The sequence below is a fragment of the Saccharomyces eubayanus genome, chromosome VII, assembly GCF_001298625.1.
Source record: "Saccharomyces eubayanus strain FM1318 chromosome VII, whole genome shotgun sequence".
Lineage (NCBI taxonomy): Eukaryota > Fungi > Ascomycota > Saccharomycetes > Saccharomycetales > Saccharomycetaceae > Saccharomyces > Saccharomyces eubayanus.
Window position 1 is genome coordinate 872,223 of NC_030982.1, and position 26,156 is coordinate 898,378.

The window sequence follows — 26,156 nt, forward strand, 5'->3', positions numbered from 1 at the left end:
ACCAAGAGAAAATACCAAGAAATACAAAATATAAAAAGTAGACTAAAGGAAAAGGGACTGGCGTATGCAATAAGGGAAATGACAGACCTAGTACAAGAACGGCAGAGGCAAGAGACAATAATAAGCGCAGTAAACCAAGACTAGATATATATTAATCCTAACGAGAAAACCAGGGAAGCACGATGTGAAATGCAAGAAAAAAAATGACTATATAACGATAGGCAGACTCAATGGGTTTTTTTTTTCCACATGCAAACGAGACGGCACGGGTAATGGGCAAGCCGCTTTCTGTCATTGGATTTTTTGTTGGTTCTCGGATGACATTTGTTAACTCCACCCCCACCGCACAGACAATAAAAACAGCTACCGCCAAAGCTAGAACTAGAGCTAGAACTAGAAATACAGCTACAAACGCACACGAGAAGGCCAATTACAAAATGGACTCGTACTCGATAACAAACGTGAAGTACCTGGACCCCAGCGAACTGCACCGCTGGATGGTCGAGGGCCACACCACGACGCTGCAAGAGCCCTTCCAGGTCGTGGACGTGCGAGGCTCGGATTACATGGGGGGACACATCAGGGACGGATGGCATTTCGCCTACTCTCGCCTGAAACAGGACCCGGGGTACTTGCGTGAGCTTAAGCGCCTTTTGCTGGAGAAGCAGCAGGTCGCGGCGGACGGCGACGGCGACGGCGACGGCGCGCTCAACGTGGTGTTCCATTGCATGCTGTCACAACAGCGCGGGCCGTCCGCGGCGATGCTACTGCTGCGGTCGCTCGACACGGCAGAGCTGCCACGCTGCCGGCTGTGGGTGTTGCGCGGCGGCTTCTCGAGTTGGCAAGCCGTGTACGGTGATGACGCTGGCGTCACGGAGGGTTACCTCGCGGACCTGTGGCGCTGAGCGTGCTTGCACGTGCCGTGGTCCATGACTCTTCCCGGTGACTTTTTCTTCTCTCTTTCGTATTACACACTCAATCAATATACGCGCTTTCCATGACGCGAACCGATATCTAATTTTTCATATATAGACTCGTTTACCATATAACAATAGCAATCGTTCGACCCAAAAAACGCCCTTGCTTTCGCCATAGCTCCAGGCACAACATACCACAACATCGCAAATCAAACAATCATGGCTGGTCAAGTGCTGGACGGCAAAGCATGTGCTCAGCAATTCAGAACCGATATCGCTACCGAAATTAAATCCATCCAGGGTCACGTGCCTGGATTCACGCCCAATCTGGCCATTATCCAAGTAGGTAACAGGCCGGATTCTGCCACATACGTGCGCATGAAGCGCAAGGCCGCTGAGGAGGCCGGCATCGTGGCAAGCTTCGTACACTTGGACGAGACGGTTTCCGAGTTCGAAGTGCTGCGTTGCGTAGACCGTTTGAACGAAGATCCTCAAACGCACGGAATCATTGTGCAACTGCCATTGCCTGCCCATTTGGACGAAGACAAAATCACCTCGAGGGTGCTGGCTGAGAAGGACGTGGACGGGTTCGGCCCCACTAACATCGGCGAGTTGAACAAGAAGAACGGCCACCCATTCTTCTTGCCCTGCACTCCCAAGGGGATCATTGAGCTACTGCGCAAGTCCAACGTTACCATCGAAGGCTCCAGATCCGTTGTGATCGGTAGATCCGACATCGTCGGTTCTCCCGTCGCGGAGATGTTGAAGTCCCTAAACTCCACTGTCACTATCACCCACTCCAAGACCCGCGACATCGCCTCCTACTTGCACGATGCGGACATCGTCGTCGTTGCCATCGGCCAACCAGAGTTCGTCAAGGGCGAATGGTTCAAGCCAAGAGATGGCGCTTCCTCCGACAAGAAGACCGTGGTCATCGACGTCGGCACTAACTATGTGGCCGACCCATCCAGAAAGTCCGGCTTCAAGTGTGTCGGTGACGTCGAGTTCGACGAAGCCATCAAACACGTCCACTTGATCACCCCCGTTCCCGGTGGTGTGGGCCCCATGACCGTAGCTATGCTGATGCATAACACTTTGATTGCCGCCAAACGCCAACTAGAGCAATCTTCTAAACCATTACAGATCCCAGCTTTACCCTTGAAGTTGCTGACCCCCGTGCCCTCCGATATAGACATCTCTAGGGCGCAGCAACCTAAGCTCATCAACCAACTGGCCGAAGAATTGGGCATCTACTCCCACGAATTGGAACTGTATGGTCACTACAAAGCCAAGGTTTCCCCCAAAGTCATCGAAAGACTCCAATCGCGCCAGAACGGTAAATACATCTTGGTCTCCGGTATCACCCCCACCCCATTGGGTGAAGGTAAATCCACCACCACGATGGGTCTTGTTCAAGCGCTAACCGCACATTTGGGCAAGCCCGCCATCGCCAACGTCAGACAGCCCTCCTTGGGCCCTACGCTGGGTGTCAAAGGTGGTGCTGCTGGTGGTGGTTACTCCCAGGTTATCCCAATGGACGAATTCAACTTGCACTTGACCGGTGACATTCACGCTATCGGTGCCGCTAACAACTTGCTTGCTGCAGCTATCGATACTAGAATGTTCCACGAAACCACTCAAAAGAACGACGCTACCTTTTACAACAGACTGGTGCCAAGAAAGAGCGGTAAGAGAAAGTTCACTGCCTCCATGCAAAGAAGAATAGACAGACTGGGCATCAACAAGACCAACCCTGATGAGTTGACTCCGGAAGAGATCAACCGTTTCGCAAGATTGAACATTGACCCAGACACCATCACCATCAAGAGAGTGGTCGACATCAATGACAGAATGCTAAGACAGGTCACCATTGGCCAAGCCCCAACTGAGAAAAACCACACCAGAGTCACCGGGTTCGATATCACTGTGGCGTCCGAATTGATGGCCATTCTTGCTCTTTCAAAGGACTTGAGAGACATGAAAGAACGAATCGGACGCATTGTTGTCGCTGCTGACGTAAACAGATCTCCCGTCACCGTGGAAGATGTGGGCTGTACGGGCGCCTTGACCGCCTTGTTGAGAGACGCAATCAAGCCAAACTTGATGCAGACTTTGGAGGGTACTCCAGTCTTGGTCCATGCTGGTCCATTTGCCAACATCTCGATCGGTGCCTCTTCTGTCATTGCAGACCGTGTAGCTTTGAAATTGATCGGTACTGAACCAAACGCAGAGACAGAGCCCGGTTATGTGGTCACTGAAGCAGGGTTCGATTTCACCATGGGTGGTGAAAGATTCTTCAACATCAAGTGCCGTTCCTCCGGGTTGACACCCAACACTGTGGTTCTTGTTGCCACTGTGAGAGCTTTGAAGTCACACGGTGGTGCTCCAGACGTCAAGCCTGGCCAACCTTTACCTTCTGCATACACCGAGGAAAACATCGAGTACGTCGTAAAGGGTGCTGCTAACATGTGTAAACAGATCGCCAACATCAAGCAATTTGGCGTCCCCGTCGTTGTAGCAATCAACAGGTTTGAAACAGACACTCAAGGTGAAATCGCCGCCATCAAAAAAGCTGCGTTAGAAGCTGGCGCATTTGATGCCGTCACTTCGAACCATTGGGCCGAAGGTGGTAAAGGTGCTATCGATTTGGCCAAGGCGGTCGTTGAAGCCTCTAAGCAACCAGTAGACTTCCACTTCTTATATGACGTCAATGCCTCTGTTGAAGAAAAATTAACTACTATTGTCCAAAAGATGTACGGTGGTGCCGCGATCGATATCTTGCCCGAAGCTCAACAAAAGATCGACATGTACAAAGAGCAAGGGTTCGGTAACTTACCAATCTGTATTGCCAAGACCCAGTACTCTTTATCCCACGATGCCAGTTTGAAAGGTGTCCCTACAGGATTTACCTTCCCCATCAGAGACGTCAGATTGTCTAATGGTGCCGGATACTTGTACGCTCTTGCTGCTGAAATCCAAACAATTCCAGGTTTGGCTACTTATGCTGGTTACATGGCTGTTGAAGTAGATGACGACGGTGAAATTGATGGGTTGTTCTAAGTCAGCTTAGTTATATAGATTTCTAGAAAAAAAAAGATCCAAAAGTTTTTCAAGTACGAATGTATAAATAAAAAAATAACGATAAAAACGAACACTACTAGTACTAATGATGTTTTAGAGTTCCCTTTAGAAGAAACCTCGCGTTCTGTTGCCTATTCCCTTAAATTTGATCCAACCCTTTAGCGTTGCAACCTTCCGTTCCCGTTAAGGAGGAAAAAACCTAATTACCAAACGGGGCAGGGGGATACATGCAATGAGAACAATGGACATTTTAGAATCCCAGCAGTTTGTGTAATACAACTAAAGTAGCAACGACTAACTACCACATAAGTATAACAAGCTATAAAGGGAAAAAAATATTAGAAGGAAGAAGTACTCATATTAGATTCTAGAATAAATATAAAGTAGTATAGGTAATGATGTGTGATAAGTCGAAGAAAATACTGGACTATTCAACCGAGTTCTTAGATAAGTACATACCAGAATGGTTTGAGACGGGAAACAAGGGTCCACTGTTTCTTTTCGTATCAGGTCCACAAGGTTCAGGTAAAAGTTATGCAAGTATTCAAATCTACAATCATTTGATGGGAAAATATGGAGGCGAGAAATCCATCAGTTTTGCCTCAATTGATGATTTTTACTTGACACACGAGGATCAATTAAAATTGAGCAAGCAATTTAATGAAAACAAACTACTACAAGGGCGTGGGCTGCCTGGTACTCATGATATGAATTTGTTGCAAGAAATATTAAATACGATTATCAATGATGATCAACATCCAGACCAAAAAACCGTTACATTACCCAAGTATGACAAGTCTCAATTTAACGGTGAAGGAGATCGTTGCCCTGCTGGTCAAGAAATTAGACTTCCAGTCGATATTTTCATCTTAGAAGGTTGGTTTCTAGGTTTCAATCCTGTTCTACAAGGTATTGACAACACTGATCTTCTCACTGGAGACATGGTTGACGTCAACGCCAAGCTGTTCATGTACAGTGATTTGTTGTGGCGCAACCCAGAAATCAAATCGTTGGGGATAGTATTGACTACTGATAACATCAACAACGTTTACGGTTGGAGATTAGAGCAAGAACATGAACTGATATCAAAGGTTGGGAAGGGGATGACCGACGAACAGGTACACGCCTTTGTAGACAGGTATATGCCTTCCTATAAGCTTTATTTTGACGAGTTTGTTCGCGAGGAAAGTCTAGGCTCTTTAGCTACATTGACTTTAGGTATTGATTCAAGGAGAGAAGTATTTTCTACAAAGACTAGATGCATTGAGTAGTGCTAAAACCGCTTTCTTTTTCTTGATTTTCATTTATCCTTTTCTTGTGTTTTATATACCAACAATTTATTGTGTAATGATTTATGTACTTTCCATTCAAAACTTTAACGAGCTGTTTTTACAGATTTTATGACCGCAAAAGAATTACCGTCCATTTGTTGCACAGGATAGAAATGTGCTTCGGTTACAGTTGAAGATGTTATGCTTCATACTATCAAGTCGCCTTATTTTTAATTTAAGACCGTGCGAAATTCAAAAGCGGTTTTATAGTTGTAAACCCCACTAGAATTAGAATTAGGTTGACGGGACATATCAGAAAAGCTCAGCACGTATAGATGAACAATAACGTTGAGGAGCTATTACGAAATATCCCCCTTTACAACAAATATGGCAAAGATTTCCCACGAGAAACAGTAACCAGATTACAGATGCCTGAATTCAAGCTACCACCATTACAACCAACAAGGGACTTGTTAGATCCATGGTACAAAGAATGTGACAATGTCACCAAAGTGTGTCATTTACATGATTCTTCGAGTAAAAAGTTCGATCAGTGGTACAAGGAACAATATATGAGTAAAAAACCACCGGGAATGATTGGGAGCACACTCTTATCTCCTTCAAGAAAGGACAATTTATAGTTATAAAGGAATGTATTTTCTTCTTTTTTGCATCTGTATACACATATACAATAACTATTTATATGAAAAGAAAATTATAGGATGAATCATAGTAATATTATCAGTTTTCGTTTTTTACTTCATTGTGCGTTGTTGCTTTATATGACCTTGGCTTCTTTTAGCTTTTCGATCAATTCATCTACAGAGTTCAATTTCACACCAGGTGGCTTAGTCTTTGGTTCTTCAATGGATATAGTGTTTAATTGCGGTTCAATATTGATACCGGGAAAATCCTTTATTATGTCCAATTTCTCAATAGGTTTCTTTTTAGCCTTCATTAATTTGGGCAGTCCTACATAACGTGGGGTATTTAATCTTAAATCCGTGGTTATGACCATTGGCAAGGGGGCTTCGATGACCTCTTCACCGTCATCGATTTCTCTTGTTACTTGGACTCTACCGTTGTCCAGAAATTCCACTTTGGCTGCATTTGTTGCCTGCGGCCAATTCAATAAACCTGCCAACATTTGACCGGTATTGTTACAGTCATCGTCAATTGCTTGCTTACCCATCAATACCAAGTTGGAACCTCTTTTTTCAACGACGACTTTCAAGATTTTGGCAATTGCTAAAGGCTCTATGTTTTCTTTATCCATGGAATCAATTARACTACAGGTGTCTATACCCTTTGCGAGACAATTTCTTAGGATATCTTGGGCCTTAGTGGGGCCGATAGAAACAGCATGCGTAGATTCCACTAAGTTCTTGTTCTTCTCCTTGATTCTGATAGCTTCCTCGACTGCAATATCATCAAAAGGGTTGATACTGAATTTAATACCATTAGTCTCAATTCCGGTCAAAGCCTTATTTACTCGTGGTTTAATTTGATAATCAACCACTCTTTTCACTGGGACTAATATACGTAATTGCTGCTTTCCAGACATCTTTGCTGTCTCTTTCTAAGGCTTTATTCAGGCTGTTAGATTTTGATGTGGGCTGAGAACGTTTCTTGAATCATTATTATTTTGCACCGAGAAAGAAAGAGTCAGTCTTAATAATCTCGAAAGATCTTCAAGTGAAAAATGAAAAAAGAAAAAAATATAAAAATGTGCAATAAATGATATAGAGACAAGAACATCGAATAGTTAAATCATATAGACATCAACCACGTCCACAATTAAAATGTCGAAGTTTGTCGTTACCTGTATAGCCCATGGTGAAAAGCTCCCACAAGAAGCCATTGATCAGATCGCCAAAGAGATTGTCAAGAGCTCGCCACAGGAAATAACAATCAACAGCACCAAAAAACTATCGACAAGAGCCACCGATTTGTTTGTCGAGATTACAGGGTCCATTGTACAAAAAGATTTCAAGAATAAATTGGCCAGCGTAATTGAAGGTCATGACGATGTTGATGTGATTGTTTCTGCTGACAATGAATATCGTCAAGCCAAAGAGCTATTTGTGTTCGACATGGACTCAACACTAATCTACCAAGAGGTCATTGAATTAATTGCTGCGTATGCCGGTGTTGAAGAGCAAGTGCACGAAATCACAGAAAGAGCCATGAACAATGAACTAGATTTCAAAGAGTCCTTGAGAGAGAGGGTTAAATTATTGAAGGGTCTTCAAATTGACACATTATATGACGAAATTAAACAGAAACTGGAAATCACCAAGGGTGTACCCGAACTTTGTAAATTCTTACACGACAAAGGCTGTAAACTTGCTGTTTTGAGCGGTGGGTTTATACAATTCGCTAGTTTTATCAAAGATCAACTTAATTTGGATTTTTGCAAGGCAAACTTATTGGAAGTAGATACTGAAGGCAAGCTAACTGGTAAGACACTGGGTGCTACTGTAGATGGGCAATGCAAGAGCGAAACACTTTTACAACTGTGTGCCGAGTTCAAAGTCCCGGTCGAGTCAAGTTGCATGGTGGGTGATGGTGGTAATGACCTACCAGCCATGGGTACCGCTGGGTTCGGGATTGCATGGAACGCAAAACCAAAAGTACAAAAAGCTGCACCTTGTAAGTTGAACACCAAGTCCATGACCGACATCCTATATATTCTTGGTTACACGGATGACGAAATACATGGCAGACAATAGATGATAAAAAAAGGCAGTAGATAGAAATAATAATAAAAAAGAAAAGTATTGTCTTTTGAAACTGTTTATTTAATCGATAAAGGCGTGATATATATGTATATTCCTAAATAGCTTATATCGCCAAATTACACGTTAGAAGCAATGGCCTGTTTAATAGCAGCTGGGTTGGCACCGACGACTCTGGTGACTTCCTTACCGCCCTTGTAAAAGACGAGGGTAGGCATGGAGGAGACTTCAGCCTTCTGAGCGACATCGGATACTTCATCGACGTCTAACTTGTAAAAGGAGGCATCGGAATACTGCTCGGCAAACTTTTCAATCATTGGAGCGATCATCTTACATGGACCACACCATGTGGCGAAAAAGTCAACGACGACCAGTTTGTCGCCAGAGGCCAAAGCGTTGTCATATTCAGAAGCGGATTTTAATTGAGTGACCATTGTTGATTTTGTTAGCAGGTGTGTAGCTGTGTATGTGTGCGTAATAAATTCCTTCACCGCCAAATTGAGAAGACAATTGTTGAAAGTCGTTCCCTTGGCAGCTTCCATCCCCGAATGCTCTTCCTTATATACTGACATCCCTCATTCGGCCAGCTGAAAAACCGCTCCCGATTAGTAAGAAAAAAGGTTTCTCTGCCAAACGTATCCTTTAGTAATAATGAGCATAAAGAATGAAGATATAGATGATTACAATCCCTTGTGATTACTTAATGTGGTACGTAGTTATGTTATGCTGATCTTGGGGCGATCTTAAAGCCAAGGATGTCGTTTTTGCCAGGCTCGACAAGACTCTCTTCGCTGACTCTTACGCCGCCCACAGTTTCGATGGCTGCGATGGTGACCTCGCCACCCATTATGTATCTAGCAACCTTGCCGACGGGGGTGCCTCTCTTGACCAGAAAACAATCTCTGAACACGTTGGTTCCGTTGCCCCCCGTGAAAGTCTGAACGTTCTTCACCGTGTACACCGGTATCAGCCCAAGGATGTCCGTGGCTGCTTGCAGCACCTGGACGACACCTGTGGACCCAAACCTGTACAGGACCAAATCTCTGATGTTTTCGATCCTGTTGAGGATATTGTCGTCCAGTGGTTTTAGTTTGTCAGGCTCGTCTTCGTACGTGTCGACGAATTCCGTGCCCTCCTCGTACAATATGAAGCCTTGCTTCTTCAATTTCCTTAGGAACACTTCAGTCACGGCACTAGTCAGCACAGCCTTGGTGTCAGGGTACTTCAACATGATCTTGGAAACGTTTTTATCCGCATCCGGGTGGTCGATCTTGTTCAAGCCCAGCACGGTAGGGAACTTTTCCATCATGAAGGACTTCACCACTCGGGTGATCCATTCGTCGTCCCATTTTTCCAGCGGTGGCAGCCCCTTTAGCCTGTCTAGGGCTCGTTGGATCATGGGGGCGTGCGAACCGTACCCACCGAATTGCGCTTGCAGTGTATCCACTATGCTAGACTTCGTCGCCGTGTGTCTACGCACAATCGACCCCCATCTTTTCTTCAGGTTCCCCTCGACCCAAAGTCTAATCTCGTCCTGCAGCCACACTATATCGTTCAAAGGGTCGTAGCCTCTTGTGTTCTTGCCCTCGGAGTCCGTAGTGCCACTCACGTCCACGACATGGATAAGCGCATCTGCGTGTCTCAAATCATCCAAGAATTTATTCCCAAGCCCTCTACCAGAATGGGCCCCAGGCACCAGCCCAGCAACGTCCAGCAGTTTGATCGGGATATGTCTCTTGCCCTGACTGCACCACCCGTAGTTAGGTTTACAAAGATCTTCCTTACCGAACCGGGAGCAAGCACAGGCCACTTGCAGGTAGCCCGTGGCCTGGTTAGGTTCGATCGTGGTAAACGGGAACGCACCTACCGCCGCAGCTGCGTCCGTCAAAGAGTTTAATGTGGTGGATTTGCCTGAAGATGGCTTACCCACAATACCGATTAGTGGATCCCTAGGCATACTGGTTTTTCTCTCCGCTTTGTTCTTTCAGACTGACTATACTACAAGGAAACAAAAACAAAAACAACACCAATCTTTTTTTTTCGACCCTTCTTGGAATGATTACGTATGTTTGCGTATTATTGCATTTCTATATTGTATATTGTAGTATTCACTCGAAACAAAAGGCATCGAGATACTTTTTCAATTGAAAAAAAAGATTCGAAAAAAGCAAAAATACCCTAACTACCTTCCCGGAAAACCCTAATGTTTGGCTTTGTATACTATCCAGCCCTGATAAAAAGGAGGTAAAACCCTCCGTGATATTCCAGAAGGTTCTGGGCTTCCTAGGGCTGAAATTAGTGCTTGATAGTTCCTGAAAAATTTTCGGCGATGAGATGCACTTCTATAGTGACGTGCGATGTCCAGGAGTTGAGAGGCGTCCTGCTGTATATAGCTTCTGAGCATCGGGATAACAAAACCTATTTTTGCACTTCAGCTAGTATATAGCCAATTTATTTATAACAGCATACCAAATTGTATAGAAAAAAAACAATGAGCGAACAAAAGGAAGATCTGTTTAAGCCTGTCGGCGATGCTGCTGCAGAAATCCAGAACGAAAATCAAGAAGCTGGTGATGGAGTCCAGTTGACCGGTGCAGAGGACGCTATGGGTCACCCAGTGCAGGAGATCGAGTCTCTCTGTATGAACTGTGGCAAAAATGGTACGACCAGACTGCTGCTGACTTCCATCCCCTATTTTAGAGAGATTATTATCATGTCATTCGAGTGCCCTCACTGTATGTTTAAAAACTGTGAGATTCAACCTGCTTCGGAAATCCAAGAAAAGGGTTCCCGGTACACCTTGAAGGTGGAATGTCGTGAAGACTTCAACAGGGAAGTCATCAAGTCTGAAACAGCAACTTGTAAGTTTGTCGAGCTAGATATCGAGATCCCTGCCAAGAAAGGCCAATTGACCACTGTGGAAGGTTTGCTGTCAGAAATGATCGAAGATCTGTCGCAAGACCAAGAAATGAGGAAGTCCATAGACGAGAGTCTTTACAATAAGATCGATGAATTCATCAAAAAAGTTCGGTCCTACATGGACTGCGAGCCCAACACCATCCCTGTCACCTTTGTGTTGGATGATCCTGCAGGCAACTCATGGATCGAATATAAGCCTGGCGAGCCTCAGCACAAATGGTCGCATACGCAGTACGTGAGAACTGATGAACAAAACGTTCAGGTCGGCATCATCACCAGAGACCAGCTGGAACAACGTCGCCAAGAAAAATTGAAGGCATTGGCTAACCGTGAAAGAAACCCCTCCCAGACTGTCAAAGTCGGTTCATCAACCCCACAATTTATATCTGATGCCACAGACATAGAGAACTTCAACAACGAAGTGCAAACATTCAGAGCGGCTTGTCCATCATGTACGCAAGAGTGCGAAACCCATATGAAACCGGTTGATATTCCGCATTTCAAAGAAGTCATCATCATGTCCACGGTGTGTGACCACTGCGGTTACAAATCTAACGAAGTGAAAACCGGTGGCGCCATTCCAGAAAAGGGGAGAAAGATAACCTTGTACTGTGACGACGCTGCAGACCTATCCCGTGATATTTTAAAGTCTGAAAGTTGTAGTATGGTTGTCCCTGAATTACATCTCGATATTCAAGAGGGTACCTTGGGTGGCAGATTTACCACTTTGGAAGGTTTATTGAGACAAGTCTATGAAGAATTGGAGTYCCGTATTTTTACCCAAACCTCTGACTCCATGGACGAAGCAACAAAGACCCGTTGGGTAGAGTTCTTTGCAAGATTAAAGGATGCCATTGCCGGTAAAGTCAAGTTTACTGTCATTATGGAAGATCCATTGGCCGGCTCGTACATACAGAATGTCTATGCCCCAGATCCAGATCCAAATATGACTATCGAGGATTACGAAAGGACAAAGGAACAAAATGAAGACCTAGGGCTGTCCGATATCAAGGTTGACTAAAGGCTGCTATCCTAGCTTCTTTCTTCTTCCGCCTCCTTTACACATTTTATATAGGCACACATATGTTATGATATTATTTATTCGTTTTGTTCCAATAGATGATGAACTTTTAAAAATTTACACCGATTTATAAAATTTTGTATAATAGTTTAAATAGATAATACTGCATTTTTTGGGCAGCTTTTATCCTACTTTTACATTTTGTTGCTCCAGGCTGCCTTGATGCCAGCTCAAACGAAAAAGGCATTCGCTTAAATAGCCAAGAAAGCCCCTATAACGAAATAGTAATGGAAAAGCCAGGGCTTTTGTAGCGAAAATGAAGCAGAAACTATCTGGCTTAGAGGAATACTTTCTTTATAGAAGTAAATTGAATTTGCACTCGTGCTTTTACGTTGGCATCAAGCTCAACGAGCTACCTCAGAAGCACCAGCTGATATCTGCTCTTAAATATGCTGTGATTGAACATGAACGTTTGAGTTGCAACGTGTTTTGCGAGAAATCAGGCAATGAGGTTTACTTGAAAAGTATTACCGAACCGTTTCTATTTGACGATATAGCGGAATACCACCACGATTGGGATCAACTGAAACAAAACGAAATTAATTGCATATTCCAAACGTATAACTTTACCTATAACGTGGCTACACCTTTATGGAAAATTCTGATCATTCCAAGTCAAAATGAAATGCTACTGGTGACAGACCATGTTCTCATGGATGGGATATCTGCTGTCCATGTTTGGGAAACGTTCATGGAGGGATTGCGAGAAGAAGCGTCAATCGAGCATGACGAAACAATTTATTCACCCCTGTTTAGCTCATCGACTGACTTGATTTCAGCTTCGCCGTTTGAAAACTGGCCCATACCTTGGAGTTGGCGTATAATACGCCAACTGGCCAGTAGCCTGTACTATTTGTCCCCTAAAACCATTGTAACAAACAATAAGAATCTAATCCAGTTCGCCAACTATTCGTTTCCGGAAAATTTCCTGGAATACGAGCCAACTGGAGATACTGGCCTATATAAAGTGAGGAACACTAACCATCAATGGGAATTTCGATTGTTACCGGCACATCTCAAAAACGTGTTAAGTGAGTGCAAGGCCCATAACGTTTCCTTAACGTCCTTTTTGGGTGCCTTGGTGTGTTTAAGTTTCGAAAAAACAGCTAGGGAAGTTTATAAGGGAACGTATTTGAAGATGGATTTACCAATGAACACAAGAAAAATCTGTAGAAAAACCTTACAATTTTTATCAGATGAAGAACTCGTTATAGGAAACTTCGTTGCGCCCATCGAATACAAGCATAAGCTGCACCAGGACCTTGGATTGTGGGATACCGCTTCTGAAATTCAAGAAGCAGTAAAATACAGTTCTAAGGACAAAGTTATAGATACAATGAATAACGTCAAGTTGTTAGAGGTTGTCTCTCCTCAACAGTTCATAAAAGATAAAATAAATTTGAACAGTGGGCCTTCTTCTACTTTTGAAATAACAAATTTAGGGCTCCAAGCATTCAAGGATGCGTGCAACACCGATCTGCCGTTTCATGTCGTAGACGCTATATTCAACGAGCCACAAGGTATGTCTGATATTTTCACATTAAGTGTAATTTCCACTCCTGCTGGTGGGCTGCATTGTTGTGTAAGTTACCCAAACACGCTTGTCGAAGAATTGAAGCCTAATTGGCAATATATAAAAGAACACCTACATCTATACTAAATAAAAAGTGGTTCACGGCGAGAACAGAGAAGAGAGAAATAAAAAGATATGCAGAAAGCGCAGTCGTTTACTCTTTGGAAGTGTACCCATCTTCAATGGAAACCCCATCTACATTAGGATAAGCCTCACTATCAAATTTTGTAGATTGTTGCGCTTGAATAGACTCCTCCTGTATCCTAAAAATATTAGTCCATGGGAAGACTGCAGCAAAAGCTATTACGAGTAAAAACATAGGTAATGCGTCAAAAACATAAAGAAACCATTCATGCGAGGCAATTACGCCGTCGTAACCTTCAATAAATTCCACAGCTCTGACGATTGATCTGATTAATATCAGAAAACTGTTTACCAATAGGGTGATGTTCAAGCTTTTCCAGGTGTTGCATCTAACTGATATACTGGTTGGTTTCTTAGAAATTTTGTAAATGAATAAGAATTCATTTATAATGAACAAACCAAAAAACGCAATTTGAATGAACAAACCAGCAGTAACGATATGAGAACCAGAACTAGCGGTTGATGCACTAGACATCATGGCACCACCAGCCGCTTGTAACAAAAGACTCCCCACATCACCGATGACAAAAATCGTAGTGTTGAATTTAGCGGGCATGATCATCAAGTTTTCTGCGAACAATAAGGTGGCCATTCTACCAAAAATCATATAAAAAGTAGCAGCGTACAGCGTTGGCGACACCAGTAAGAAAACCGTTTGAATGATATATGGATTCAACTCCATGGTGTGCTTAGAGGACCTGCATCTAAGGGCGAACCCCGCAAATTCTATACCACACCCAACTACAAAGGGAACATAAGCACCGGCCAACTTGACCATTCCATAACACCGTAACGTAGGCTGAGATCTCATCTCTGATGCAGTTGCTCTCTTGCTCTTGACAGAATAGTGAACCAGCAAGTAGGTAAACAATGCCCCCGCTAATGCAAAGAGTATCGTGAAAAGGATGGCAGCGCCTAGGTTCGGTGTGTACCTATACAATTCAAAGTCGTCTTTTGACATGTTCGTTACTATGATATAGAAGTGCTAGAGTTATGTTGTAGTGACTCTTCAGTCAAAATATAACAAAAACCGGCATATGGATAAGTTTCTATCTATATATCTGCAAGGGTATATATACCTGCACGACTTTACGCTACAATTATCCGAATCATGCACAAAAATCTATTTTCGAAGGCGTATGTAGGCATATTCCATTATTCGTTGGTTTTCCTGATTTAATTTCCACGGAAATCACCACTGGCAAGTGAGGCTTGTAAAAATATAAAAGTCGGAGTGAGTGCCGCACGGACCCGTCTGTTGACAAGGAAAAACTACCCAAAAAAGAGGGATCTTACTTGACGCGACATGTAGAGGAGACCGGAAAAACAACATGTTAAACGATCTAATTACAATGGAGTAAGACCAATGTTAACCTTCGACCCGTATAGACCTGTTCGCTATAAACCAGTGGGCTGTGCGTGGTTATGCAACACGGTCATATTTTTAGCAGTATTTGGAGAGCAACGCGTTCAAGTATAGATCCAAAGCTAAATATATCCCTTTCACATATATTATCACAGCCGAGAAAGTTGGATCCCTTTTTAGAAATAAACTTTCCGGAAAAAAAAATATTTCCATTTCGGTATATTTTCTTGAATCTGATCGAGCGAGCGAGAAATGGCTAAGTTGACCCGTACATTGAAATAAGCACCCAAACATATTCCAAGACCCAAACATCAGAGTACTGCATTTTTTCCCTGAAATATAGAATTATTCTGGTTGTCCTGGTTTGCCGCTGAGTGTGCCTGCATGAAAAAGCTTAGGTTTCTTGTTAACATCGACGGGCCCAGGATCCAATGGGCCCCGACGGGGCCCATTGGTACAGGCAGACAGGTTCCCTTGCTAGGCAGGGAACTGAATGGGTTCCAGCGGGGAACAGATAATCGTGTAGGTAGGTGCATGCTTAGCCCAGACAACGGATGGAAGCGCGCTGGGACCATCGTTACGATCTTGCGCACTCTCAGATATGCCAGGTCAGTGTCGTCTGCCTAACCGCGAGTAGTGTGATGGTCTGCTGCCAGGCAGCTAGTAGCAGGGCAGAACACTTGCTGAATGCCGCAGTAAGGATAATGAAATTATATTGAAATGTAATATACCTAGTTTACTTCGTAAACTGCCCTTGTCATATATTCAAAAAGCTATACCAATAGCAAACTAAATAGAGCGAAATGTCCTTACCAGCTACTTTTGACTTGACTCCAGAAGACGCCCAACTATTGTTGGCTGCTAACACTCACTTAGGTGCTAGAAACGTTCAAGTATGTTGCACCCCATTGCCATTATATAGAATAACCGTTGGCGCGATTGAAGATACGTTAAGGAAAAATTGACCTAACCAACTAAAAATGAGTAGAATACCGATATGTTACTGTCCAGCATTAGTATGGAAGAATAGCAAATAAGTTGTCAGGAACACAGAAACAGCAGTACCCGATTGAAAAAAAACATCCCGGGCATTCCTAATATCCATTGAAAATGTATCATCTCTAAATCTTTTAACAATGAGCAAGAATACTTGGAAAATACTTTTAAACTTCCCTCAATAATATTCTCTAGGCCGTATCCCCATTCTGTCTTCATGGATGTTTAAGATAGATGTCCAAAACTGCATTTCCTTTACCAAGACATCCTATTTCGTATCCGATTAATCGCCCACAGCAAATGCCAAAAATACGTTTTCCTTTACTAACATTTAATTTTCCTTTTCCCTTTATTTTTATTACAGGTTCACCAAGAACCATATGTTTTCAACGCTAGACCAGATGGTGTCCACGTTATCAACGTTGGTAAGACCTGGGAAAAATTGGTCTTAGCCGCTAGAATCATCGCTGCCATTCCAAACCCAGAAGACGTTGTTGCCATCTCTTCCAGAACTTTCGGTCAAAGAGCTGTCTTAAAGTTCGCTGCTCACACTGGTGCTACCCCAATTGCCGGTAGATTCACCCCAGGTTCTTTCACCAATTACATTACCCGTTCTTTCAAGGAACCAAGATTAGTTATCGTCACCGACCCAAGATCAGACGCTCAAGCCATCAAGGAAGCTTCTTACGTTAACATCCCAGTCATTGCCCTAACTGACTTGGACTCCCCATCAGAATACGTCGATGTCGCTATCCCATGTAACAACAGAGGTAAGCACTCCATCGGTTTAATTTGGTACTTATTGGCCAGAGAAGTCTTGAGACTAAGAGGCGCTCTAGTCGACAGAACCCAACCATGGTCTATCATGCCAGATTTGTACTTCTACAGAGACCCTGAAGAAGTTGAACAAGTCGCTGAAGAAGCCGCCACCGAAGAAGCTGGTGAAGAAGAAGCCAAGGAAGAGGTTACTGAAGAACAAGCTGAGGCCACTGAATGGGCTGAAGAAAACGCCGACAACGTCGAATGGTAAGTAAGGTGATATTTACAAATAGTATATTAATAATTATAGTATAATGTTTTATTAGAATAACAGATTTCTTTATCAATTTACCACTAAATAAAAGTTAACAGATACATTGTGCCATCTTGTAACACTTTCTTTCAACTAGGCATTCCATCCTGGGAGATGAAGTTAATCACTTGTATTTTAACCATTATATCTGTCACGGAACATGCTATTGTAATACTGCGTATATAGTGATCTGAGAGTGAAAAAGGAAAATATCAAGCGAGCCTCTGGGCCATATTGCCATGAAGGATACACCTTCTAGTCTTTGAGCTGTATAGTGAAGGCAAAAGTCTTAGTACGGCGCACAATTATTTGTATAAGATTTTCAATGAGCGTGCCCAAAGCTAGACTGCTAAAGGTAGCCGAATTATCTGCGAAAATATTTGACCAGAATTTTAATCCCACCGGTATTAGAACAGGTTCCAAGATTCTAAATGAACGATTAAAAGGCCCTTCGATTGCAAGCTACTACGGAAACCCAGATATACTAAAGTTTAGACATCTGAAGACACTATATCCTGACATTGAATTCATTAACCTTGACGAACAGTACCGATTATCTATGGTAGAAGCCAGGAAACGTCGTGGTAAAGGTACTCCAAAGAAGATGAAGAAAGAAGCAGCTGCAGCTGCAAAGGGGAAGGGCAAAAAGAAAAAATAGTAGTGCCGCCTTTTAAAAATATATATTCCTTATGTAGAAGTTTCATTTCATGTACATACGAAAAAAGCTGATACAATAACAAACAAGTTAAAACAGGCTCGACTAATTTGTATATAAAAAAAAATCTATGCTTGTGTGATCAGCCTTTTATATAAAGCCCTTGCACCTAATGGCTTACTTGGCAATGCAGAATATAGAACGTGATATAACTTATTCCTGTTGACCATTATAGACTCTCCTCGAACAATTTGCCGTACAGTGACAAATGAAAAATAATTCGTTGTCATTTGCGCCAACAATAGGCTATACGGCTTGAACATGCTTTTAAATTTAATCGGATTGTTTTTAAGTTCCAACGTAGTAGGCATGCTTGAGGTTGTGGTTTGGAGTTCTATGGAAATACCACCCGGTAGGCGTTTAGGGTCCTTTATTCTCAGTAATAATGCAAACAAAGGGAAATGGTTGATGAGCGCAATAATAGCCTCTAAAGATATTTCAATAGTTATTGTTAGCATTCTCAAAACCGTGTATGACATGTAGAATGCCATAACTGTAGGAGTTAAGAACACCAGAATAATAAACAGCAACGTTCCCAATAACAGTTGATCCAATTGGAAATAGTTATGATCAACTCTGTTTCGTAAAATGTTTTTCTTCTTACCGCAAAATAAGTTGAAAAGACTGCCCATGATATTTAGCTGGCAGTGGTACAGTTTACTGCTGATACGATAAAACACATAAATTGGAAAACTTAGGATCGCAAAAAAATCAATTGCTAACGAAACGCCAAAGGAGCAACCAACGAGAAACATCATGTATATCATCACCGTGAGCAAGTTTGACAAGGTTTCTGGATCAATGAGAACTTTTATGAAAGCGCTATAAGAAAATTCTATGACCCAAAGGAACAATTCACTCAAAAAGTTTGCCAGTTCTGCATTCAATTTGATACCAAAGGGATTGCTTGCTAGCAATACGGTTATCGTTTTCAGTGAATCATATAAGAAAAACTTTAATAATCTATGGGATGTTGACACCAAAAAATTCCGATTCTCTGTAAGTATAGCTCCTAATATTAGGCCAAAGGAGATGTCGTTAATAATAAGCCAAATGGTATTGTAAAATAAAATATAATCGGGATAATACTTACAAGGCATACTTGAATTCGGCAATTCGGCAGCAATATTCTCTTGCTTTATGATAGGTTCAACTTTGCGTATGGTATCCTTCATGTTAATACGCTCATACTGCACAGGAAAATAGCAAATCTGTTGGCATCGAAGATCTATTTGCTGCACAAATGCTGAGTAATTTACTAATTGGAAGTGCGGATAATTCAAAAATGAAGACACAAAACTAGCAATGGAGCAAACTATTAGTGTCATATAAACGCAGATATTCGTGGATAGCCGATAAACATAAGTAGAGGAGTACCAGGTCGCAACATCACTAAATATAGTGTCTCGTAAATTTTCCTGTGATGTTTGAACAAATGGATAAAGGTCACTCAATGATTTACTGTATGTAGGAAAAAGGTTGATTATATTTAAAGTTTCCCTTAGCTTCTTGTTGTCACTCTTGTACCTTGGGTGCTCCTCTAATTTGGTAAAATTTAAGGTTTCTCCCACACTGCTTTGAAGATCGACTGCCTTTTCTGGTATGATGAGTGATATAGGGTCAGAAGAATAAAATTGCATATACTTCAACCTGGGTATCCTAAAGTGAACATTGCAGGGTTCGGAAACTTTGTAGTCCCAGTCATTCTCCCCAAATTCTCTCGTAGCTAATATATAATACGGTGGACGTATGATTACCTTTTCCAGGTGCTGGGAGCTACAAACACCCAAGACGACAAAATGAGTCTCTTGAAAAGAGATTGCCAAGGCTACCTGTGCCCCTTCGGCACCAGACTTCTCAAAAAATGACTCGTATGGCCAGAAGATATAATTCGGCATGCCATTCAACTGTCCGAAGCGACTCCTAAATTCAATGGCCTTAACTTGAAGACTATTTCAACGTTACGTGTGCTTCTCGCAGGGTTTTTTCATATTGCCAACTTGGGCGTTCCCATTTTGCTGATAAAAATAAATACAGATGAGATCATGAAATGATGACATATTGCTTCTTTGCAGTAGAGAAGTAAAATCGACAGTACCAGTGGATACTACTCATCACTGGCACTATGGAAGGAAGGAAAAGGACACTCACAGAGCCATTCGAGCCAAACAAGAATCCCTTCGCTGACAATGCAGCTATAATGACGGAAGATAGTGAAGACGAAGTTGAAAGAAACGATGATCATTTGGAGACGAGGCCACAGGCTTTGGTACCACCATCTTTAAACATTGTGCCACCGGATAGTACTGGATATACAATTGAAGGTGAACAAGAAGATAGTAACTCAGACGACAATGAGAAAGATGATTCATTAATTTCCAACATATTTCGTACTCGTATCGGAAGGAGTACTAATAAAAACATGAGTAGACCTAAGCTTTCTCTTCAAACAGCATCATTTAGTGCTGCAGAATCTTCCGGACGTAACGCTTCGCCTTCGGTAGGGTCTGCCAAATCTAGTTCACAGCATATTGATTTAAATGATGAAAGGCTGCGCAGGCGTAGCTTTAGTAACTACAGCCGAACGTCCAGTAGGCGGGTTTCTAACTCAGCAAGTTCAACCGATAGACCACCGAGGTCGGCAAAAGTTCTGTCACTAATTGCTGCTGACGATATGGATGAATTTGAAGATTTGCAGAAAGGGTTCAAAAGTGCGATAGACGAAGAGGGTTTGACGTGGTTACCTCAGTTAAATAAAAGCCATACTGGATCAGTTGCTGGAGAAGAAGGAGAAGGACGAGGAGGGGCAGAAGAAGATGAAATAGAGGGAGAAGAAGATGATTATGATGAATCAATAGCTGATGTACATACACCCAACGTGGGAACGAGCGCAGCGCCTGGTTCCATTCACCTTACGCCAGAACTTGGACAAAGTAGACCGCTGTCTGAGGCACACGAGGGCTTTTTATATACTTCAAGAAAGAAATCCAGCCCCAAGTTCATTGATCATTTGTCACCTCAAAAGAAGAGCAAGGATCAAGCGGAGGTTAATGAACATACTATAGACATTCCAGATTTCGAAGCGCTTCAGAAGAAGCTAGATAAAAGACCTTTTGTTCTTTATGGACATTCCCTTGGGATTTTCTCACCTACAAATAAAATAAGATTGAAAATTGCTCGCTGTTTGCTGAATAAACGCTATTCATTTCTTTGCAGCCTTTTATTGACATTTTATACTATACTTCTGGCGGTAAGGACGTACGATCCTCACAATGTCGTTTTTTTATACCGATTTTCTGACTGGACTGATTATTTTATTTTCATATTATCTGCTTGCTTTACAGCCAATGATGTAGCAAAAATAATCGCTTTTGGGTTTTGGGATGACTCTCAAATGTTCAGTGCATATGGGCGTGAGTATAAATCAATCTTACAGAGATCCGGAATAATGAAACTTTATACATATATGAGAGAGAAATATGGCAGTGAACTAATAGATTTTATTATTCCGTTCAAAATYGAATCTACAGAGGAAGAAAAAAAGTACCAACAAAAATCATTAACTGCTTCTTTAACACAACCTTATGGTGCGAAGGGACAGAACAGGTCATTTGCCACTCCAAGGGCATTTGCGCGGTCGTCATGGAATAGAATAGATCTCGTATCTTCTGTAAGCTTCTGGCTCGGTATGTTCTTATCCATTAGAAGCTACGATTCAAAAGCAGGCATAAGAATATTCAAGCCCCTAGCTATACTAAGAATTCTTCGACTCGTAAATATCGATACCGGTATGCCATCAATTTTAAGAGGACTGAAATATGGTATCCCTCAATTGGTCAATGTTAGTTCTATGTTAGTGTATTTTTGGATCTTTTTTGGAATTTTAGGAGTACAGATTTTTCAAGGTTCATTTCGAAGACAATGTGTGTGGTATAATTCCGAAGACCCTACTGATACATATCAATACAACCTGCAGTTTTGCGGCGGCCATCTTGACCCAGTGACAAAACAAAGACAAAACTATATCTATGAGGATGGTACTGAAGGTCCTGTTTCAAAGGGCTTTCTTTGCCCACAATATTCCAAGTGTGTTTCTAATGCTAATCCGTATAACGGTAGAATTAGCTTCGATAATATTGTCAATTCGATGGAACTTGTCTTTGTTATAATGAGTGCTAACACCTTCACTGATTTGATGTATTATACGATGGATTCAGATGAAATGGCTGCATGTTTGTTTTTTATCGTTTGTATTTTTGTCTTAACTATTTGGCTACTGAATTTACTTATTGCAGTTCTGGTGTCTTCTTTCGAAATAGCTAACGAGGAGTACAAGAAGAGAAAGACAATATATGGTTCAAAAAACATGGGTTATATTGCGCGTTTGATAACAGGCTATTGGAAATATTTTAAACTGAAGGCAAACCAAGCCAAATTTCCAAATTGGTCTCAGAAAGGGCAAATGATCTACTCTTATGTTGAGTTTATTTTTGTTATGCTTATTATCTGTGATATAGGTATGCGTGCCTCTGTGAAGGTGACAACTTCCGCACATTATGCCAATATTCTCTTAAAGACTGACAGAGGAATTTCAATCGTTCTTTTCATCGAATCAATAGTAAGGCTAATATTATATCTACCCAACATGTGGAAGTTTTTGACAAAACCCAGCTACGTGTACGATCTTATCATCTCGATTATCACTCTGGTTATTAGTTGCCTTGCTGTCGAAGGAGTTTTAGGACATGCATATGCTTGGCTGTCCATATTTCAGATATCCAGATTTTATAGAGTGATCATATCATTCAACTTAACAAAAAAATTATGGAAACAGATATTAGGTAACGGTGTTATGATTTGGAATTTATCTTCCTTTTACTTTTTTTTCACCTTTTTGGTTGCTATAGTTATGGCTGTGTATTTCGAAGGTGTCGTTCCACCAGAGGAGATGGCAGACCAGCCGTTCGGAATGTATTCATTACCGAATTCATTTCTATCATTGTTTATTATTGGGTCCACTGAAAATTGGACAGATATCTTATACCCACTTCAAAAACACTCTCCTAATATTTCCTCAGCTTTTTTTTGTTCAGTGCTTTTCATTATATGGTTTCTCTTGTCCAATTCAGTGATTTTGAATATTTTCATTGCATTGATATCAGAGAGTATGGAAGTAAAAGAAGAGGAAAAAAGACCGCAACAGATAAAACATTATCTGAAATTTGTCTATCCTCAAAAGATCCAAGAATATACACATGCGAGTTTAATAGCAAGGATTAGAAAAAAGCTTTTTGGAAGTCGTAGCAATGAAGACACCAGAGATTTCAAACAATTTCTTATGAGAGGAACTGCAATCATGAACATAGCACAAAATATGGGAGAATTAGCCGACGAACTCAAAGAACCTCCATCTCAGAATATAATTCAAAGAGGTTTATCAAAGCTCACAAAGGGCGTTCCATCATTGAGACGATTAAGAATGTTCGCTAATAATCCATTTTATAAGAGTAGTGATGTTGTATTCACAGAAACGAACGATATCAACGGAAGAACCTATGTTTTGCAGTTGAATGAATATGAAGAAGAAAAGTTAGAATATTTGAAAAGGTATCCTTTGTTCAATTATTCGTATTATTTCTTTTCTCCTCAGCATAGGTTTCGGAAATTTTGTCAACGCCTTGTACCACCCAGTACTGGTAAAAGAACTGACGGCACACGATTCGTTGAGGATAGTACAGATCTATACAATAAGAGAAGCTATTTTCACCACATTGAAAGGGACGTGTTCGTTTTTATTTTTGCGCTTGCTACTATTTTATTGATTGTTTGTTCATGCTACGTCACACCATTGTACCGTATGTATAATCATATGGGAACCTGGAATTGGTCTTCTGCCTTGGATTGTGCGTTCATTGGTGCCTTTTCTATTGAATTTATTGTAAAGACAATTGCCGATGGATTTTTGTATTCTCCAAATGCTTACTTAAGGAATCCATGGAATTTTATTGATTTTCTCGTCCTCGTCTCAATGTGGATTAATTTGATTGCTTACCTGAAAAATAATGGAAATTTATCTAGAATTTTTAAAGGTTTGACAGCACTGAGAGCACTTAGATGCCTAACAATCAGTAACACCGCACGTCAAACATTTAATCTTGTCATGTTTGATGGTTTGAATAAGATTTTTGAAGCAGGGTTAATATCATTGAGTTTACTATTTCCATTTACAGTTTGGGGTTTAAATATCTTTAAAGGCCGCTTGGGTACTTGCAATGATGGAAGTTTAGGCCGTGAGCAATGTTACAATGAATATTCAAATTCTGTGTTTCAATGGGAAATTATGTCCCCAAGGGTTTACCAGCAACCATATCTTCATTTAGATTCTTTCGCAAGTGCATTCAATTCATTATACCAGATTATTTCTTTGGAAGGTTGGGTAGATTTGTTAGAAGATATGATGAACAGCTCAGGAATAGGTACACCTGCTACAGTAATGGGATCGGCAGGAAGTGCTGTATTTCTGGTTCTGTTTAATTTCTTGAGTATGGTTTTCATTTTGAACTTGTTTGTTTCCTTCATTGTCAACAACCAGGCAAGAACAACAGGTAGCGCGTACTATACTATAGAAGAAAAAGCATGGTTGGAATCTCAGAAACTTTTATCCCAAGCCAAGCCAAAAGCAATTCCCAATTTAATAGAGCTATCCAAAATCAGACAGTTTTTTTACCAAATTGCTGTTGACAAAAAGAATCTCTATTATGCGTCGTTCCTGCAGATAGTACTCTATATCCATATAATAATGCTGCTAAGTCGCAGCTACGATCCGAAGCACTTGATTGGTTACCAAGGCGTTTTTTTCATGTTTTCCACCAGTGTATTCTTGATCCAGGAAGCATTCCACATGTGTGGCGAAGGACCAAGATTGTATTTTAGACAAAAGTGGAATAGTACACGGCTCAGCATCGTAATTATAGCATTTATTATGAATGCTGTAGCATTCCATATTCCAGCTTCTCACTATTGGTTTCACAACACCAAAGGGTTTTTTTTATTGGTAATATTTTTATTCGTAATACCCCAAAATGATACATTGACTGAACTATTGGAAACTGCAATGGCAAGTTTGCCCCCAATTTTATCATTAACTTACACCTGGGGTGTTTTATTTTTAGTTTATGCTATTGCTTTGAATCAGATTTTCGGTTTAACAAGGCTAGGAAGCAATACAACAGATAACATAAACTTTAGGACTATCATCAAATCCATGATTGTTTTGTTCAGATGCAGCTTTGGTGAAGGTTGGAACTACATTATGAATGATCTAACTATATCTGAACCCTATTGTTCTTCTGATGACAACTCAACATATACGGATTGTGGCTCAGAAACATACGCATACTTATTACTCATGTCGTGGAATATTATTTCAATGTATATTTTTGTGAATATGTTTGTCTCATTGATTATTGGTAATTTCAGTTATGTTTATCGCAGCGGTGGATCTAGCTCAGGTATCAACAGATCAGAGATAAAAAAGTACATAGAGGCATGGTCTAAATTTGATACCGACGGAACTGGTGAACTTGAATTGTCTTACCTTCCAAAAATAATGCATTCATTTGATGGCCCACTTTCTTTCAAAATTTGGGAAGGGAGATTAACAATAAAGAATCTAGTCAAGAACTTTATGGAGGTAAACCCAGAGGATCCATATGATGTCAAGATAGACCTGAATGGATTAAATAAAGAGTTGAACACCATTAGTAAAGCGAAGGTCATACAAAGAAAGCTGCAATATAGAAGATTTGTTCAGGGAATACATTATACGAATGCGTATAATGGGGGCATTAGGTTTTCGGACCTATTACTACAGATACCTCTCTTCACCACTTATTCCGCAAGAGAGTGTTTAGGTATCGATCAATACGTGCATTACTTGTATGTATTGGGTAAAGTGGACAAGTATCTAGAGAACCAAAGGAACTTCGATGTTTTAGAAATGGTGGTGACGAGATGGAAATTTCACAGTAGGATGAAACGTGCTATTGAACCCGATTGGGATGTCAAAGATCATTTAGCATCATCCCATATTTCAAATATTGATATAAACGTGGAATCCGTTCCAGAAACTGCAATGACAGAACCTATCGGGACACCTAGGATGAACTATGGTGTAAACAACTTTATGTGGTCTCCAAGAATTGACCAAGCGTCCACGATGGAACCGACAGAAAAACCAAAAGATGGTAATTCAGAATAAAAAGCACGACAAATAGACTATAT

At 41.3% G+C, this 26,156-nt stretch overlaps 15 protein-coding genes across 15 annotated transcripts; 10 read left to right on the forward strand and 5 right to left on the reverse strand.

The window, feature by feature from the left end:
• Positions 1–230: 230 nt before the first annotated feature.
• Positions 231–905, forward strand: YCH1 (phosphatase YCH1; the record flags this gene model as incomplete). Its single annotated transcript, XM_018365307.1, has 1 exon — positions 231–905. The coding sequence occupies one exon, from the start codon at positions 231–233 to the stop codon at positions 903–905; it is 675 nt and encodes a 224-aa protein (XP_018222407.1).
• Positions 906–1,136: 231 nt separating this feature from the next.
• Positions 1,137–3,977, forward strand: ADE3 (trifunctional formate-tetrahydrofolate ligase/methenyltetrahydrofolate cyclohydrolase/methylenetetrahydrofolate dehydrogenase ADE3; the record flags this gene model as incomplete). Its single annotated transcript, XM_018365308.1, has 1 exon — positions 1,137–3,977. One exon carries the CDS (start codon positions 1,137–1,139, stop codon positions 3,975–3,977), a length of 2,841 nt encoding a protein of 946 aa, XP_018222408.1.
• A 416-nt stretch (positions 3,978–4,393) lies between these two features.
• TDA10 (putative ATP-dependent kinase) lies at positions 4,394–5,269 on the forward strand (the record flags this gene model as incomplete). The annotated part of the gene is made up of 1 exon (XM_018365309.1): positions 4,394–5,269. The coding sequence occupies one exon, from the start codon at positions 4,394–4,396 to the stop codon at positions 5,267–5,269; it is 876 nt and encodes a 291-aa protein (XP_018222409.1).
• A 335-nt stretch (positions 5,270–5,604) lies between these two features.
• On the forward strand, positions 5,605–5,910 carry MVB12 (ubiquitin-binding ESCRT-I subunit protein MVB12; the record flags this gene model as incomplete). Its single annotated transcript, XM_018365310.1, has 1 exon — positions 5,605–5,910. One exon carries the CDS (start codon positions 5,605–5,607, stop codon positions 5,908–5,910), a length of 306 nt encoding a protein of 101 aa, XP_018222410.1.
• Positions 5,911–6,047: 137 nt separating this feature from the next.
• On the reverse strand, positions 6,048–6,833 carry CIR1 (Cir1p; the record flags this gene model as incomplete). The annotated part of the gene is made up of 1 exon (XM_018365311.1): positions 6,048–6,833. The coding sequence occupies one exon, from the start codon at positions 6,831–6,833 to the stop codon at positions 6,048–6,050; it is 786 nt and encodes a 261-aa protein (XP_018222411.1).
• Positions 6,834–7,071: 238 nt separating this feature from the next.
• Positions 7,072–8,001, forward strand: SER2 (phosphoserine phosphatase; the record flags this gene model as incomplete). Its single annotated transcript, XM_018365312.1, has 1 exon — positions 7,072–8,001. One exon carries the CDS (start codon positions 7,072–7,074, stop codon positions 7,999–8,001), a length of 930 nt encoding a protein of 309 aa, XP_018222412.1.
• Positions 8,002–8,126: 125 nt separating this feature from the next.
• On the reverse strand, positions 8,127–8,579 carry TRX2 (thioredoxin TRX2; the record flags this gene model as incomplete). Its single annotated transcript, XM_018365313.1, has 1 exon — positions 8,127–8,579. One exon carries the CDS (start codon positions 8,577–8,579, stop codon positions 8,127–8,129), a length of 453 nt encoding a protein of 150 aa, XP_018222413.1.
• Positions 8,580–8,728: 149 nt separating this feature from the next.
• On the reverse strand, positions 8,729–9,964 carry DI49_2177 (uncharacterized protein; the record flags this gene model as incomplete). Its single annotated transcript, XM_018365314.1, has 1 exon — positions 8,729–9,964. The coding sequence occupies one exon, from the start codon at positions 9,962–9,964 to the stop codon at positions 8,729–8,731; it is 1,236 nt and encodes a 411-aa protein (XP_018222414.1).
• A 534-nt stretch (positions 9,965–10,498) lies between these two features.
• On the forward strand, positions 10,499–11,947 carry ZPR1 (zinc finger-containing protein ZPR1; the record flags this gene model as incomplete). Its single annotated transcript, XM_018365315.1, has 1 exon — positions 10,499–11,947. One exon carries the CDS (start codon positions 10,499–10,501, stop codon positions 11,945–11,947), a length of 1,449 nt encoding a protein of 482 aa, XP_018222415.1.
• Positions 11,948–12,263: 316 nt separating this feature from the next.
• On the forward strand, positions 12,264–13,667 carry SLI1 (N-acetyltransferase; the record flags this gene model as incomplete). Its single annotated transcript, XM_018365316.1, has 1 exon — positions 12,264–13,667. One exon carries the CDS (start codon positions 12,264–12,266, stop codon positions 13,665–13,667), a length of 1,404 nt encoding a protein of 467 aa, XP_018222416.1.
• A 67-nt stretch (positions 13,668–13,734) lies between these two features.
• Positions 13,735–14,685, reverse strand: RTA1 (Rta1p; the record flags this gene model as incomplete). Its single annotated transcript, XM_018365317.1, has 1 exon — positions 13,735–14,685. The coding sequence occupies one exon, from the start codon at positions 14,683–14,685 to the stop codon at positions 13,735–13,737; it is 951 nt and encodes a 316-aa protein (XP_018222417.1).
• Positions 14,686–15,893: 1,208 nt separating this feature from the next.
• RPS0A (40S ribosomal protein uS2) lies at positions 15,894–17,116 on the forward strand (the record flags this gene model as incomplete). Its single annotated transcript, XM_018365318.1, has 2 exons — positions 15,894–15,983; positions 16,451–17,116. The coding sequence occupies 2 exons, from the start codon at positions 15,894–15,896 to the stop codon at positions 17,114–17,116; spliced, it is 756 nt and encodes a 251-aa protein (XP_018222418.1).
• Positions 17,117–17,483: 367 nt separating this feature from the next.
• Positions 17,484–17,816, forward strand: RSM27 (mitochondrial 37S ribosomal protein mS33; the record flags this gene model as incomplete). Its single annotated transcript, XM_018365319.1, has 1 exon — positions 17,484–17,816. One exon carries the CDS (start codon positions 17,484–17,486, stop codon positions 17,814–17,816), a length of 333 nt encoding a protein of 110 aa, XP_018222419.1.
• A 125-nt stretch (positions 17,817–17,941) lies between these two features.
• On the reverse strand, positions 17,942–19,771 carry GPI1 (phosphatidylinositol N-acetylglucosaminyltransferase; the record flags this gene model as incomplete). The annotated part of the gene is made up of 1 exon (XM_018365320.1): positions 17,942–19,771. The coding sequence occupies one exon, from the start codon at positions 19,769–19,771 to the stop codon at positions 17,942–17,944; it is 1,830 nt and encodes a 609-aa protein (XP_018222420.1).
• A 227-nt stretch (positions 19,772–19,998) lies between these two features.
• On the forward strand, positions 19,999–26,133 carry CCH1 (calcium channel protein CCH1; the record flags this gene model as incomplete). Its single annotated transcript, XM_018365321.1, has 1 exon — positions 19,999–26,133. The coding sequence occupies one exon, from the start codon at positions 19,999–20,001 to the stop codon at positions 26,131–26,133; it is 6,135 nt and encodes a 2,044-aa protein (XP_018222421.1).
• Between the last annotated feature and the right edge of the window lie 23 nt (positions 26,134–26,156).